This window comes from Lutzomyia longipalpis, chromosome 3, assembly GCF_024334085.1.
Source record: "Lutzomyia longipalpis isolate SR_M1_2022 chromosome 3, ASM2433408v1".
In the NCBI taxonomy this organism is placed as follows: domain Eukaryota; kingdom Metazoa; phylum Arthropoda; class Insecta; order Diptera; family Psychodidae; genus Lutzomyia; species Lutzomyia longipalpis.
In genome coordinates this window covers 18,995,525-19,008,665 of record NC_074709.1, presented here as the reverse complement: position 1 = coordinate 19,008,665, position 13,141 = coordinate 18,995,525, and the positions used below count along the sequence as shown (strand labels likewise).

The 13,141-nt window shown below is 29.8% G+C and overlaps 1 protein-coding gene across 1 annotated transcript; it reads right to left on the bottom strand.

Moving 5' to 3' along the window:
- Positions 1 to 1,077: 1,077 nt before the first annotated feature.
- LOC129792356 (uncharacterized) lies at positions 1,078 to 12,382 on the bottom strand. Its single transcript, XM_055831317.1, has one exon. It carries the CDS (start codon positions 9,931 to 9,933, stop codon positions 1,192 to 1,194), a length of 8,742 nt encoding a protein of 2,913 aa, XP_055687292.1. The 5' UTR covers positions 9,934 to 12,382; the 3' UTR covers positions 1,078 to 1,191.
- Between the last annotated feature and the right edge of the window lie 759 nt (positions 12,383 to 13,141).

The window sequence follows — 13,141 nt, the reverse complement described above, 5'->3', positions numbered from 1 at the left end:
GGCGGGGGCCAGCGATTGGTGTGTGGATGAAAAAAAAAACATACACAGTGCGTGGTTTGATTAGCGTATTTAATTAGGAGACAATGGGTGAGACACATAGTGTGGAAGAACCGTTAAAGTCATGCTGTAGAAATTAGGCAGATTTTGAAACAAGAACGCCACACTTTCTGGGCACAAAAAAAAACGCCTCAAAAATAACGCGCAAAAAATGGTAGAGTTCTGATCAATCACACAGGTGGGAACGTGACCACAGGAGACAGGATAATTGCATGAGAACCATGAGAACGCATTTTGCTGTGAGAAATTCTCAAGGGATAAACGCTAAGGGTGCAGCACCTTAATGACTGAAGAGTTTAACAATTAGTTGTTTTTATGCAAAAAAAGAAATATTTTATAATTTTCTATAAAAATAGTTTTTTTTTTGTAAAGATAATTTTCATATTTTCACAATACAGTGGAGCTTTGCTTTATGTTTTTCATTTAATTTTTTTTGAGTAGCTGGGGAAATTCTCGAGACGCCAAAATCATCATTTATTATGGCTTAATACCTGAATTTGATTTAATTGGCTAGAATAAATAATTAAGGTCGGAACTTATAATTTTATTCTTCTTTTTTGGTGCCGATCAACAAAAAAAAATTTTTTGGGCAAATTAACTACAGAAAAAAACCCAAATTGTAATTAAGTAGATATATAAAAAAAATTGCTCAATGTATATTTATTTCAAATTTAAAATAGATTAGAATTTAAAAAATAAATGTTACAAAAATGATTTTACGGAGATAAAATTTTTATTTGCACTTATTGTTTGAAATTCTTATATGTAAGGAAACGTGGCCTAATTCAGACCTCTTAAGGCCTTTTTCAATCCGCTAATACTTAAAAGTCAATCATAACGCGTCCAGTTATTAGAGTTGGTATACCACAACGTGGAGGGGTCAGTTTATGCGTTGTCATTTCTTTTATGAGTATTAGAAGTTGCACGGTTGAGTTTTTTTTAAAGTTTAGTGAAATTCGAAATAAACACAGTATATTTTTTATTAATTCATTTATTAGATTCTTATGCGTCCACCGCCGTCTTAGCGTTGGCTTCCAACCTCCAGGACAAAACGGTGGAAAAGTCCTTTCACTGGTTGTATATTTGGTGCAGCTTTTTATGGCTGTTACAATTTTCATACAATTAGTTTTTAAATTATATACTTAACATACAATATACAGGCTTATGGTCTGAAAAGTAACTTTCATAAATTCCTGTGACAATGGGATTTACAATATTTGAAAAAATTACATCCAATTGATTGTCACATTTTGTTGTTGATCCTTTAGGATCCAATTGATTGCTCAAATTATATTCTTTCATTAGTTTTACAAAATTCTTGTCTTCCTTGCCTTCATATGTATTAAAATTAAAATCACCCATTATTATCACCTCAGACTGATTTGCAACTTGAGAGTACAAATTCTCAAATGAATTCTTAAACTTTGCAAATGGAGTTTGTGGTGATTTATATCCAGTGATTATTGACAAATTATTATTAATTTCAATTAGGAATAGGGTGACACTGAAAACTTTTTCTCTATTTGAGTAAAGTTGTTCAGATTTGATTTTAATTTCAATTTCACAATCATTCTTTACATAACAGAGTAGTCCTCCAATTTTTTGAATCTCATTATCACATCTATAGATAATTTTATAATTTTCCAAAATTGGTACATCAATATCTTTTATAGTTTTTGTTTCTGAGAGTACAATTATATCAAAGTTTTTGTACCAAATGTCACATTTTACATCATTAAAATGTTTGTTTAGGGATACAATATTTTGATAACAAATTTTAAACTTATCTTTATTTTCACATAGAATCTTTTGCATAGGAATTATGAGTAATTTTTCATTTTTCAATCTTTTCATTTCTCTCTGTATTGGGTGATCTTCACCTTGGGCCTTTGGTACTTTAAATTTGCCAATTATAAACAAACCTAATAGTGATACAACTCTGCTAAATGCAACATAAATTAGATTAATATTTAGCAGCTCTCCTTTTGTAAAGTCAATACAAATGGAATTATATGTCTGCCCTTGACTTTTATGTATAGTTACGGCCTCACCTGGTATTAGTGGCAATTGTTTTCTAGCAATCATAACAGTTTTTGATTTTTCTGAAAAATCAAATGTTATTACTTGTCTTTCAATTGGAACAAGATTGTTTGGAAGATTATTCTTTGTGAGGTAGCTCTGAAAGCGAGCTTGACATTTTAATTTTCTTCCTACTCTATCTTCTGGAAATTCTAGCCAAACAGTGTGAACTGAATTATCGGTTGGATTGAAAGTTATATGTCGAAGAGTACCAGTTGCACCATTAACTAGTCCATCTTCAACATCTATATTATTAATAACCATATACTTTATACCGATTTTCAATTTCAATTCATACATACATCCACCAGTTTTTTCTGGGTCTTGAATTGCAACTTTGGCTAGTATATCTTCTTTAGCCTTTTTATCTGTGGTATTTGATTCTAATACTTTATCTTTAGCTACTGATAAGTGAGGGTCACCAGGGAAATTTTCAATTTTATTATTATTGTAGCTTCGGACATGTTTTCGATAATAAAATAGCCTTATAGCTTCTAAGGGTACTTTATCATCATTTTCAACTTGTCTTGATTGAATTAGTTTTATATCGTCTTCTGTCATTGTACCGTTAGCCAAATTATTTAGTGCTACGGTAAATGACAAATCATCTTTTTGACGCATAATTTCAGTCAATTCATAATACTTAAATTCTTCCCATAGTACATTTCGTTCCTCATAATCAACAAATTCAGCATCGGTATGCAATAGATTTTTCTCAAAAACGTATTTATCCTTTACAGGTTTCAATTGTTTCAAATCTCCTACAAATATGACAGATTTTCCGCCATAACTTTCATTTACGCCACATATTTGTCTCATTCTATTATCCATTTTAGAATTTATATTTGAACCTACCATAGATATCTCATCTACAATTAGTACTTGTACATCTTTCAATTTTGATCGAATTGTATTGGCTGCATCAGGCGACAAAGAGTCTGTGCATTTTGTATTATTAATTGCAAAGGCAGTATGTATTGTCATACCATTGATCAAAAATGCTGCTTTTCCTGAAGGGGCAGTTAGAAGTACTTTTATGGATTCAGGGTTACTACCTGGCAAATTATCATAGTACTGTGTAATGAGTTGATATAGGCAATTGATCACTTTGGATTTTCCAACACCAGCTGAACCGGAGAGGAAAATCCTTAGTGGTAAATTGCCAGTTCTTATACATTGATAAATATACATTACTATTTCACGTTGTTTAACATTTAGTTGTTGCAAATTTTTACAAATATCTTCTTTTTGAATTCTTTCTGGGCAAACATATTGATATCCCTTTTTATTGCTTGTAGTACCACCTTTTTCATCGGGAAACATATCAATTTCTTGATCAGAATCCACAGGATTATCTCTTTCTGGGACATGATCATCTTCATTCTCATTTTCTCTATCTCTTATAATTTGTGTCAATACACCATCATCGTTAAAGTAACAAAATTTCTTTCTTACAGCATTTATGGTTTGTCTATTGTTCATATACTTAATTCTACAGTCACAATCTTCAATTTCTTCTTTTTCATTTCGCCATGGTAAAAATAGCAAAACTTGTTCTCGATAATAATTATTGGGATCTTGAAATTCTTTATATCCCTTATACATTACAATTTTTGATTTTTTTCTCATACCATATTCTGTAACATCATCATCGTTTTCTTCTTCATCTGTTTTCTTTTTCATATAATAATCTGCTGCGTATTCAATGAGTGTTACATTTTCCAACTCATTATCTCGCTTACTATATTTATCAAAAATACTTTCAGCAAATATATTTTTGGAATTTTTATCCAATTTTTTTAGTTGTGCATTCGGTTTCAAAATTCTGACCCGTTCATTAATTGGTCTAGTATTAATTACAACATTTGATCTACTACATCTTGACATAGGCATACATAGACATGACATAGCAGCTTCTTGTGCTGACATAAATTTACAATTACATATACCATTACACATTTTGCACATTTTTTCTCTCAATGTTACATTTCCTTGCTTTTTAGTATCATCATTAATTTCTTTCAACATTTTTGATACTCCTGCTTCAGCTTTTGATACATAATCAGCAACATATTTAGCTAGAGCAAAAATTTCTACAACAAATTGTATATCCATATTTGATTCTATACACATTATTAGGCTTTCATTGTACGCATTTATATTTACTTCTTTACTTGAACGTTTAAGAAACATGCGTGAACGTTTAATACTAGATCTCAAAGCCATTATATATTCTTCTCTAGTCATTTTAAGTTTTTTCAAAATATCAGGGAAATTCATTTCTTCGTGCTTATGTGAAAAATATGCTGTTAGATTTGCAATTTTTTGATAATTTTCTTTCATCTTTTCAGTTTTTTCTTCTTTTGCTATTGGCAAAAGTATTTCAGTTTTATCAAGGGGTGGAATTGGATAATTAAATCTACACTTATCTTTCTTCTTTTTATAGCACGTACTACAATGTATGTGCATTTGTCTTCTAATATATGGCAAATTTTCTGGGTCTTTATATTGGCAAGTAATTATTTGATCAATTATTTTAATTGCTTCTTCAAAAGTTTCAGGATTACTTTCATCAATTTGTGGGAAATCATTTAGCCACAACAAAATATGTTGATGGGCACTTCCTCGCATTTGGAATTCTGTTCTTACAAAGTAATCAACTACATAATGTTTACCAAAGGGACCTATTCTATTCTTTTCTCTTGCTGGATTAATTTGCAGCATTTTTATTATATTTTTACATTTTTCATCAAAATATCGTGCGCAAGTTACTGGGTCATCGCGAACTAGACGTGTTTTCATGTCTTCACTCAAGAACATACTTTCTTCAAGAGATAGATTCATTCCTTGGAGTCTAGCAAGTTCTTGAATGAGTTCTGGACAACGCGTTTCTGATATGGTTAGTGTCAAAAATAATGTAGGTTTCCCTAGTTGTTTTATCATTTGGAGAAGGAGATTCTTTTTCCATGCCCAATAAGCAGGTGTAAGATTAATAGTTTTTAGGAAATTATAACCATCATCATGTTCTCTAAGTTTATCCAAATATCCATCAGTAAGTGCATCATTTGCCGTCATATTTTCGACATTCTTACTTTTTCTCAAACAAACATTTACTGCACTAAAAATGGATCTTTGCATTTTTTCATTAGCTGAATAAAGAACTTTAGTTGGATCTGCGCATCTTCTATCTCTATTTCTACATTCAGCTTTAATGCGGTTTGAATATGAGATACTTTGATTTTCTATCTTCTGACCTCCATAAATTTTTATAAATGACAATTCTTCCAAATTTTTTTCTGTACGTGAATAAACAGGACGTTTGTTCATGCCAGGGGCCATCATTTGAATTTGAGCTTGTTTTATTTCAATATCGGTCAAATTAAGAATCATTATATCTTCATTTATAAGATCAAATTCATCTGGTACTTCTTCAGGATTTTCTTGTTTAACTGGTATATTATTTTTCTTTACTTTACTTGTAATAATATCTTGAGATTTAGTTTCTGTTTCTTTTTGCAAATCAATAGGAAACATCGTTATAGTTTTTGTATTAAGCATGTTATACAAGTGTTTTCGCATTTCTTTAACATTATACGATATATTGCTTGGATTTAGATTATGAAGAAGGGTTACGGAATTAGCGATTGCATGTACACCGCAAGATAAAGTATCATTTTGTTGAAAAGTCTTTTCAAACTTAAGTTCAATTTGATCATTTTGTATTGATTCTGGATATATAGTTTTCAAAAACCTTATGCAATCTTGATCAAGTCTTTGCAAAAATAGGGAATCATATACATATATTATGCCATTTTCGTGTAGGGTCGTAACATAGTGACCAATTTCATTTTCGTATTTTGGTTTCAAAAAGAGTATTTGAACATTTCTAAAATCTTTAGGGAATTTTTGTATATACTCTTGTTGTTGTTTAAGAGATTCAGCATCTATAAACAAAATATCTTGCATTACATTATTTATAAATTGATCATTTGCTTGATTCCAAAAATCATATATATGTTTATCAGTAAGGTAACAATTTTCTAGTATTTTTTCTCTGTCATCTTCAGTATTTTTAGGTTGTGTTTTAATTTGTGAATTAGTTATTAAAATATCTTTCATAAGTACATCATTTTGTTTTTCTAAATTGACAGGAAACATAGCGATTTTTTGAGAACAGAGCATATTGTACAAATGTTTTCTCATTTCTTTTACATTGTATGACATATGGCTTGGATTAAGATTATAGAGAAGGGTTACAGTATTAGCTATTGCATGTACTCCACATGATAAGCCATCGTTTTGTTGAAATGTTTTCTCAAATTTAATTTGCAATTTTCCATCTACAAGAGATTCTGGGTATATATCATTTAGAAAATTAATACAATCTTGGTCAAGATTTTGCAAATATAGAGAGTCGTATACATGTATAGTGCCATTTTCATGTAAAGTTGTTACATAATGTCCTATGCCATTTGGTTGTGTTGGCTTCAAAAATAGTATTTGTATGTTTCTACAATCTTTTGGAAATTTCTTTACATAAGTTCTTTGTTGTCTTTGCAATTCTCCTGCATTTATATAAAGGAGATCTTGCATTACATTTGTAGGGAATTGTTTATTGGCTAATTGCCAAAATTTTAATATATTTGTATCTTTAAGAATAGTTTCTTCCAAAATATTTTTCAAGTCATTTTCATTTTGTTCTACAGTTGGATTATTATTTAATTCGTTTGTCATTTGTGTTAAATCAATTGTGTTTTTAATTACATTTTCATTTTCTATTTTTTGTGTTTCCACATCATATATATCAATAATTTTTTGCGTCTCTTTTTCATAAACATCGTTCAGTTTTTGTGTTTCCAAATCATAAATATCAATTATTTTTTGTGTCATTTTATCATAAACATCATCCAGTTTTTGTGTCTCAAGATCATATATATTAAATATTTTTTGTGTTTCGGCATCATATATATTAAATATCCTTTGTGTTTCTTTATCATATATATCAACTTCATCATCTTTGGGATCTACTATAAAGTTAATTTCATCAACATTTTCATTAAGATTTACATATTTTTCATCTAGTTTAATATTTTTTTCTTTGTACAAAGGTGTTGTTACCAAATATTTCATAGCTTTTATAATATATGGGGGTCTAACAGTTTGAAACATGTAGTGATTTTTATATTTTAAATGTCTTAGTAGTTTTACCTGAACGGTTTGCATATTATCAAACGTTCGAGGTAGAACTTGTAGCATTTCATTAACTTCTACAGGAATATGTACAGTACTTCCTTTCAAACTTTTCTGCGCATTCAAAAGGTAATGCTTCAATTCACGAATTGTCATAAAAGGTATAATTGGTGAACACATTCTCTCTTCAAGTTCGTTCAATTCTAATAGACATTCTGGAATATCTGGAAATTTTAGTCCATTTTTGGTTGCCAATGTGGGCAACTTGTTTCTATTAAGAGAATTATAGCATGTTGTACAACAGTAATCAGATATTTTACTTATTTCATCCAAATAATTCTTATCGTGATATTTACATTTTTCAATCTTCAAAAGTTGAACTGAATGTTTAAAAAATAGTCCTTCACAAGATGCACAAACATAATTTGGAACTTTTTTTCGAGTTACATTGAAAAATTCTAATATAGTTTTAGATTTGTCTTTAATTTGAATGATCTTATGTTTCATGTATTTACTTAGCTTCTTCTTTAGAGGCTTCTTAATAATTTTTTCAAGAGATTTTGTTTTATTTTTTCTAAATTGCATTATCAATTTTTCATATGTTTCTTTGCTTTTAGGCGGATTATCAGTTACATTATTTTTATCTTTATCCTTTATTTCTCGAATTATTTTGTATTTTTCTTTCAATCTATTTGTATTAATATTTCTTTTATAGAAAGTAATCAAACGTTTATCTTTAATTGATTTGAAATCTTCCAATATATTTGTTTTCTTATTCATCGATTTCTCATATCTTAATATTTTAATAATATTTTTAATCTTAGCTCTTTTACGTTCTAGCTTAAGTCTTATTTTTCTTGCTAGATTTTCTTTAGCCCTTTTCTTAGGGTCCATTCTTTCTTTTTTGTGGCGATTTTTACGTTTAACGTTTTCAATATCTCTTTTATTCTTATTAGTTCTTTCAATTTTATGTCTTTCTTTCCTTTTAATATTATTTTTTAATTTTTTCATTTGATCTAACTCTTCTATTTTACGTCTTTTAGTTCGTTTATAGTTATCTACTTCTTTCTTAACAGGATCGTTTCGTTTGTTTTTGTGCCTCTCTTTCCTTTTAATATTATTTTTTAATTTTTTCATTTGATCTAACTCTTCTATTTTACGTCTTTTAGTTCGTTTATAGTTATCTACTTCTTTCTTAACAGGATCGTTTCGTTTGTTTTTGTGTCTCTCTTTCCTTTTACTATTATTTTTTAATTTTTTCATTTGATCTAACTCTTCTATTTTACGTCTTTTAGTTCGTTTATAGTTATCTTCTTCTTTCTTAACTAGGTTTGTTCGTTCAATTTTGTGTCTTATCTTTCTCTTAATATTGTCTTTTTCTTTTTTATTAGAGTCTGTTCGTTCAATTTTGTGTCTTATCTTTCTCTTAGTATTGTCTTTATCTTTTTTATTAGGGTCTGTTCGTTCAATTTTGTGTCTCTCTAATCTTTTAGCATTATTTTTCTCTTTTTTCTTTGGGTCTAACTCTTCTATTTTACGTCTTTTTGTTCGTTTCTCATTATCTTTGTCTTTTTTAACTGGGTCTGTTCGTTCAATTTTGTGCCTTATCCTATTCTTAATATTACATTCTTCTTTTTTATTCGGATTTGTTCGTTCAATTTCATGTACTTTCTTCATATAAGCTTTATGGAGTTCTCGTTTCTTTTTAAGTATATATTTACTATTCGAATGTTTTGTATGACTTGTAGATTTTTTCAAGTCATGTGTATTAGAACTTTCGTCTATAAAGTTATTAATTACATTTATATTTTTTGTATTTGAATTCATGATGCCAAATTGTTCAACATTTTCACAGTCCTTTTGAATATTATTTGCCAATATTTCAAAAGGAGTGATTGTGAACAATTTTTCACCAACATAATCCTCACTGCCATTAAAGAAATTATATTTCAAAATATTATATAAATGTTCTATACAAGTGAATCCACAAAGAACTGCTGTACCTTTTTCATATACAGTTTGACCAAACTCTCCTCTTGAATGACTATCAAAAACATAATAATAATCATCTTGTTTAAATATTGCTACACTCAAATTGGAACAAGTAATTACACCATAAGTGAAATTTTCAAAAAAGTACTTAAGTGAATATTGAAAAGTTTTGTATTCAAATTTTCCATAAAATTCTCCTTGCAAGTTTTCATAACATGATGTTATACAATTTAAAGTAAGTTTCTTTCCAAACACAGAAATTACTTTATCATCTTTATATACAATGTCTTCAGCATTCAGTAAGCCTTCACACGTTCTTTCAATTTTTATATTATAAAGTTTATTTCCTTCTATTAGTATATCATTTATAAGTTTTTCATTCCAATTTTCTATTTCATACAAATGTGACGCAATTATTGCTATTATGGCATTTGCCGTACATTGTTTATTATTTGAATAAGGACCAAAAAGTCTTAAATTATCTTGGTAATAAGATCCTCTTATTAATATGTTTGGCTTTACAATACCTAATTTTTCAAAGTAATTTTTATTTTTAGCTAAGTGTACTTTTTTCTTTTTGAATCTGCCTCCATACAATTTTAGAGGTTTCATCATACGAATTTTTACTAATTTTTTAAAATATGTTTTTCTTTGTGAGTAATTTGATTTATTTAAATGTTTAATTTTTTTTAGATTAATTTTTGTATGTGTGTTTTTATTTTTGTTTTTTGTTTTTGTTTTTACAATGTGTTTAAATTTGTTTGGATATTTTATTTTGTGTGTGTGTTTGATTTTTTTGATTTTGCATTTTTTGATCCACGCCGGGATCCTTCCCGACCACGAGACGATCGGGAAGGCTTCAGTGATTAGGGCGCAACACAAATTACGTGTTGCTCCTAAACTACTGGCACCGCAACGAACATTTTCGTCCTGTAAAAAAAATTTAATTTTTGGAAAAAATTCAAGGAAAATAAATTTATTTTTAGAGAAAACTTCAAGGAAAAACTAAATCATCCAATTATAAATAAAATGTTGACATTAATTTTTCCATTTTTTTTATAGAAATAATTTATTATATTTATTTTAATACATTAAAATTTGAAGCAAATTGATAAAAGCATTTTCATGATATTCATTGAAAACTAATTCAAAAATTTGTTTTCGCTTTTAGGCTGGTCGTTTTTGGTATTTTCGATCTTCTAGAGAATTGTAGGGATTTTTCAGTTGATTAAAATTGACCCGGACGGCTTATCACGAAAAATAGATTTAGGTACATATATTTTTTGGAATGTGGGGACCCTAATTCGCGCTCATACCAAGTTTGAGACCGATCTGACGACATTCGATTTTGCTCGGTACACAAAAGTTGTATCTGAAACGAATACAGCTAAAATGTGTCCATGTTCTTTTAAAAAATTCTTAATAAATCTTATATTACATTTTCCCATCTAAATACTATTGTACCCTATCTAATAAGTACATAAATTAACTCAAAAGTTTAATTTTGTAAAACGAAATGGATCATTCTTTCTTCCACGGATAGCGAGTCATTATTTCATTGAAAGAAACGTACCTTTTTCTGCGACGAAAATGTTTTTCCCATCATGCGGCCACCTTGGCCAGTTCTCTCCTTTCTTCCTCCTTCCATATTACAGCACTTGGTTTTATTTAAATCTCACTTAAAGCTTTAAAACCTCAAAAACTTTTCACTGATTTTTCTTTTGTGTGACTCTTTTTTTTATTTTGTATTGTTTTGACTTTGTCGATAAATCGTTAGTTGCTGCGATTGGCGTGAAGAAATTTGAATTATCTTTCCCGTTAAAAAGCTCAAAAAATCGAAAAAGAATGAGAAACAATAAAATAATTCAAAAATATAGAGAAATAATAATCTTACATGTGAAAAAAATCTTTTAATTACAAAAACATATTTTTAAATTAGGCATAAATGGATGAGAGTCCAATTTCTCTTAGAAAATCAGCATTTTTATGGATAAAAATGCTCATATCTCAAGTTCTATTAGACTTACAGAAATTTCATGATTAGTTATGGAAAGGTATTGAAATAAGCTATAATCTGACATACATTTAGATACATTTCAAGGTCACCTCCAGAACACAAAATGGCGGATTTTTGTTCTACGAAAACAGTTTTTTGCACTTTTTGTCCTCAAGGAATGGTTTTAGAGGTTTCTGATGTTCCAGAAAGTTGTAGAGTTTTGCAAAACCTTTAATTTGATATCAAGTTGAGCAAAATCGGTCAAGCAGTTCAGGAGATATGACTCTAAGAACTTTTCAAATTCAAGAATTTTTCAAATGGCTATATCTTCTAAACGGCGACATAGAATTTCTTCATTTTCGGACTGATGAAAGATATTGAGTCAGGCTACAACATATCAAAATTTAAAGGAAAACGATAACAGATGTTGGGAGATATAGCCCCTTAAAGTTAGGCAATTTTTGTTTTTGTTTTTAGCGCCTCTTGCGGATGTTTTTGAAACTTCGAATGTTCTAGACAGTTGTAGGGCTTCTCAATACCTTTCATTTGATACTAAGATGGTCAAAATCGGTCAAGCCGTTCTCGAGTTATATCGAAAAAACACTTTTTGCTTTAGACCGCCATATTTGCTAAACCGCTTGACCGATTTTCAAGTATGAATTGTTGATGAAAACATCTCACTAAGCTCTACAACATACTAAAATTTCAGATCTCTAGCTGTAAGGGAAGTGGTTGACGGTGGTTCAAAATGGCGGACGGCGGCCATCTTGGATTTTGAAAATGCGAAAAAATGAAATTTTACACCCACATTTCTATAGAAAACTTCAAACCCGAAGTCTTTATCTGTTACCGTTCTCGAGCTATAATGCAAAATGTGGAGTCCTGCCCGGCAGGCCGGCCGGCCGGCAGGCCGGCAGGCCGGCAGGCCGGCCGGATCAAAAATTTTCCACCACCATTTTCGTAATGTGGGATGTCTAAAACGTGCTCATACCAAGTTTGAGCCCGATCTAATAGGGTCGGTTTTTCCGACGATTACAATACTTGGTATGCCACGATTGTGGTATACCAACTAATTGATAAAACTTTAAATGTAGAAAGTTATGGGAGTTAAAAAAGCATTAAAAGGGCTTTAAAATAGTACCAAATTTAAGAATATTGCTTTTTATTTTATACTTTTTTTTCTCATTCTGCGCGGACCTTTGGAGGTCGGAATTAAGCTACGTTCCCCTATATAATTAGATCAATTCCATTGAATATCAGCTCCAGGTTTTCGGGTAATTTCAGCAAAGATTTCAATCTTTAGAAAATCTTTTTGGTCCGCACTGTTTAGCATTGAGATGTCAATACGATAGTTTCCTGTTGGTAAGCCTGCTGGAAACTTGGATACATCAAAAACGTAATCTTTAACGTAGTACGTTTCATCCTAAAGAAAGAATTTAAAAAATAATAATTAAGTTCTTTGCTTTAGAGGAGGAACACTTACCTTAACCATTGGGCAGCCATCTGCAAGATTTGATGAATTTTTCAAGGTTTTCCAGATTAAACTGATAACCGGTGCGGATTTTCCACCTTTAGTCAATCCACAGAAATCTTCAGTGACGTCAATTAAGAATTTTCTGTACACTGAGAATTTATAGAAGAATGTAATTCTAATTTTTGGATCTACCAAATCATGCTGGGGAACAACTTTAATCTGGATGTAGGTGGTTGTGCGATTTATCAAATTAACCGAACAAGTCGTGTTAATGTAATCAGGGATTAGTTCATTGCACTGGATCCGTTTAACCACTAAATCGTACATTGACTGAAATAATATTATTTTAGTTA